At 39.4% G+C, this 4857-nt stretch overlaps 1 protein-coding gene across 1 annotated transcript; it reads right to left on the bottom strand.

Annotated features, from left to right (window-relative positions):
• Positions 1-2171: 2171 nt before the first annotated feature.
• Positions 2172-2852, bottom strand: LOC141640260 (uncharacterized). The gene has a single exon (XM_074449111.1). The coding sequence runs from the start codon at positions 2850-2852 to the stop codon at positions 2172-2174; it is 681 nt and encodes a 226-aa protein (XP_074305212.1).
• Between the last annotated feature and the right edge of the window lie 2005 nt (positions 2853-4857).

Consider the following 4857-nt stretch of genomic DNA (forward strand, 5'->3'; position numbering starts at 1 on the left):
AATCAGCTGTACAACAACAATCACCAACTTCTATACCAACACAACATTACAACTATCACAACCAATCAACAATACTGACTATAAACCAACCAAACAACATCAATAGACTCTCTAGACAATCAACAGTACTGAGTAGGCGAACCTACCTTTAGCAAACCGCAGTGATTCCGCGTCCGATCACAAGATATCAACCAACCATGAAAACCACCTATACAATCAATACAACCACCTATTACTACCACTACAAACCTAACTGAAAACAATGATGACGATGATGATGGTAACATACCTATACAAAGCAATCCGGCGTCAAGACCGCTACCCGACTCAAGCATCCCATCCCCATGGTGTAAGCATCCTCAAAGGCCTCTAGGAAATGGATTATGGTGGAGGAGAACTGGAATGACGGCATCTAGGTTTAGGAAGAAAAGTAGAGAAATGATTTGGGATTTCACGATTGACGATTTATAAATCCCCGCTGCAAACCCGTTACTCGATCGACTAACCAACTTACTCGATCGAGTGACCTCTACTCGATCGAGCTCCCAAGCTACTCGATCGAGTAGCCTCAGCTAGATTGAGTAGCACATAAACCAAAGCTCACTACGTCACAAGACATCACTCGCGAGGTTTCCTAAGGTCAAGACCGATGTCTAAGGCCAGTTAACGTCAGCCAACGGGTCCCTAAAAGAACGGGTATTACAGTCTTCCTCCCTTAAAAGAACTTTGTCCCCAAAGTTCGACTCATCCTCCCCCATAACGCAAGGTCAAGGAACCGAGATAACCACCACTATTTATCCGACACAAGTCAACACGATCGTTTAGAAACACCATTCCGCTATGTATGTTCATCAGCCATCATCATCATCTACCCTAGCTCATATTACACAACACGACTCCCCATCGAATCACCAACTTCCTATTGAACCACCAAACACACATTACACACAAGAACAACCAACTCGACTATTACTTGCATTTATCTCATGTTATTACTCAATCATAAACCAACACAATTTTCAGACTATTCTTCATCAATTTTTTTTTTTTTGGTAAAATGTGAGTATATTATAAAACCAGGTATCAAAATAAAGGGATCATTCTTGTAACACCCCATGTTAATTAAAGAGGTCCAGTGATAGGCTTAAATGACTAGTGCTTAAAGGGATTGGAAGTACTACTCATATCAACAAAGTGCACTTTCTTTTATGGTCATCCATGCGAAAGAACTCCAAAGTTGAGCGTGCTTGGCTGGGAGTAGTCTTAGGATGGGTGACCTCCTGGGAAGGTTCCTGGGATGCGTATGAGTGAGGACAAAATGCGCTATAAAGGACCCGTGTTGATCTGTGGGCCATGTACACAACCTGGTGAGCTATCATGAGTAACCGCTCCCGACCCGGTTTGGGTCGGAGTGTTACAAGTGGTATCAGAGCAACCCTGCGACCGTGTGGTGATCGGAGGCAGTTGTTATACGCTCCTGGAGGCAGTGGTTATACGCTCCATTGTGATCACACACCTAGCGGGGGAGGATTCTGGGTTAGCGGTTATGCTCCCAGGCGCAACGAGGACGTTGCGTTCTTCAAGTGGGGGTGATTGTAACACCCCACGTTAATTAAAGAGGTCCAGTGATAGGCTTAAATGACTAGTGCTTAAAGGGATTGGAAGTACTACTCATATCAACAAAGTGCACTTTCTTTTATGGTCATCCATGCGAAAGAACTCCAAAGTTAAGCGTGCTTGGCTGGGAGTAGTCTTAGGATGGGTGACCTCCTGGGAAGGTTCCCGGGATGCGTATGAGTGAGGACAAAATGCGCTATAAAGGACCCGTGTTGATCTGTGGGCCATGTACACAACCTGGTGAGCTATCATGAGTAACCGCTCCCGACCCGGTTTGGGTCGGGGTGTTACAATTCTTGTTATGTTACATTAAATGCTTCCTTTCCAACCATTCTATATCATCGAGTTTCATAGCCATTTTGTCCATGGCCTTAAGACGAGCTCTCATGTCATTCAGAATCAAAGCAGCTACCCTCTCTGGTCTAAGAAGAACCATCTCCATTCTGCTCCTGTTCCTTTGCTGCCATACATGATACACAACACCCATCACCAAAGCAATCTGTACACCACGTTGAAGCTTGGAACCAGAAAGTTGGACACACCATTCCATGACATCAGTCACAGGGATGGAGCCCAGTGCACTGGTTCAGAACTTGCACCAGTTTCCTGCAGAACATACAATTGAAAATTAGATGTGTTTGCGTTTCAGCTGCCTGCCCACACAGCCAACATTTATCCTCAGCAGCAACCCCATACATAATAAGCTTGCTGTTAGTGTTAAGAGCTTCATGTGCCCAGAGCCACCCCACAAACTTATGCTTAGGGAGACTCCAAGAGTTCCAGATCACCTTCCTCCATGCTACCTCAGGTTTGGACCCCCTCAACCATTTATAACAGTTAGAAGGAGTATATCCTTCATTTTGAATATGCCAGTGGCCATCATTATAACCTGCAACAATCTCCTGTTTCACTTTGTATATACATCTCCATACCCAACTAGAATTACTACTAGGTTTATACTCAAGCCAGCTCTGGCCCCTCAGGTAGTTTGCTGTCACCCAGTGGACCCAAATTGTATCTTTCTTCTCAAACACCAAATCCACTAGCCTACCCACCATAGCTTTGTTCCAAGTCTCCTGGTCTTTAAGCCCCAGGCCCCCTTCATCCTTTGGTCTGCAAATTTTATCCCAAGCCACTAGGGGGGACCTTCTATACTCAGCACTGCCATCCCATAAAAAATTCCGACAAGTAGCTTCCACTCTATTTATAATCCCCTTTGGTAGGATATTCTTCATCAATTACTTGCCAACAACTAACATATACAAACACTCAAAAACGACAGTCCTACTATTGATGCATAACAACACCTCATTCATTCCACTCTATTACTTCAACCACATAACACAATTCTGCTAACAACAACTCCACTATTTGCTACTAACATCCAATTTGATTACAACACAGAGGACAAATAATTGCAAATAAAATACCACAACACGCTATTCCATTGAACAATTACAAACCGTTACTCAATTATACAATAACCATTACAAAATCATCCAAGCAACCATTTAAAATACTACAAATTGTCATAAAAGTATTATAAGATTGCAACAATTACGTCACTTTCCACGCGACATTAATCTTCCCCTCTTAAAAGGAACTTCGTCCCCGAAATTCACCATCAAACAACTTTATTGTCACACAAACCGATATATATATATATATATATATATATATATATATATATATATATATATATATATATATATATATATATATATATATATATATAGAAGGGTTCTCATGAGTCCCTCATATCATATGAGTCCCTAAGTCCTTATATGGGCCTTTGGATGGAAGGGATGGAGGGATGAGATTACATCTCATTGAAGGGTCACAAATCTCCCTCCCTAATCTCCCTCCCTAATCCTTGTATAACTCCTTCTAATCTTGTATAACTCTTTCCTTATTCTATCCTCCCTACTCACTTCCTCATTATTCATTTTCTCACACTTCTCTCCTCCCTCATTCTCTCTCATTTTTTTTCTCTCATCCTCTCAAAACAAAAACAAATAAAAAAAAAAAAACCAAAACAACTTCATCATCGACCCACATCCCTCCACCACGACCCTCCCTCAACCACCCCGCACACACGCCGCCACCTCCTGAAGGAAAAGTAGATCTATATACTATAACATATTCATATATGTTTTAGGTTAATTTGTCATAAAATTAAATGGTGATCTTATGCATGCAAACAATAAACAATTTAAAGAAGAAATCATCATCTTACATTGTGTTTTTCGGATCAATAGGGCACAAGAGAGTTCTCCTCTCTCTTGTTCTTGAGCTCTCCTTAAATGGATGAACAAAGAGGATACAAGTATAGTATCCCTCCCAAGGAATAATACCCAAGATATACCCTTAATAAAAATTAATATTATTAATACTAGAATAATATTAACTTAAATAAAAGACCCAAAAAAATATTTTTGGTCCTCTTGGATTTCGGTCAAGAGGAGGATGAAGAAGGAAGAATTATTTTATCTCTCTAGAATAATTTTTGAATGATAGAATGAATAAAAATAAATCACACACACATGCATATAGTGAATGATCAATTTTTAAGCAAAAGACCCTTTGTTCTTTTCAAGGGGAAACCGGGTAGGTGGGTGGAGGAAGGCCAATGCATGAGCTTGGTGCTCTTCCACAAGAGACACTAGGTATGCATGCCTAGTTGTAGAAAAATAATTATATCTTCCACTAACTTAATTAACATTATATGAATTTGTTAATCACACCCAATATTTCGGTCCATATGAGGATAAAATGGATTCCATTTTATCTTTGTCAATTTGTCAATTTGTCACATGTCACATGTCATGTAAAATTGTTATGTATTTTTAACATATTAAAAATCAACGTATTAATAAAAATACGTCATATACAAAATCGACTTGGTAATTCACAATTACTTGTACCAAAATAATTTACCAATTATAAATTACAACATCTTGTATTTATAATAAATTATTCATTCAATTTCAATGGTTTTCTTAAACAATAATTTCATCCAAGTAATAAAACAATTCGATTACTTAGACCGTATCTTATTTAATCAGATTATAATGAGATACATAAATTTACTTCCAAAATTGTCCGTCAATTATTTTTAATTAACTCGTAACGTTATACGATTAATTAAATGATCAATTAAGAGTATTATCCTTTAGGTATGACCTAGGGGATCAACTGATCACCACCGTCGCACGACAGTAATGTCAAACTCTAGTCAGG

This window comes from Silene latifolia, unplaced genomic scaffold, assembly GCF_048544455.1.
Source record: "Silene latifolia isolate original U9 population unplaced genomic scaffold, ASM4854445v1 scaffold_75, whole genome shotgun sequence".
Classification (NCBI taxonomy): domain Eukaryota; kingdom Viridiplantae; phylum Streptophyta; class Magnoliopsida; order Caryophyllales; family Caryophyllaceae; genus Silene; species Silene latifolia.

Coding starts and splice junctions, on each gene's coding strand:
- LOC141640260 (XM_074449111.1), bottom strand. CDS start 2,852: ATGAAGAATATCCTACCAAAGGGGATTATAAATAGAGTGGAAGCTACT.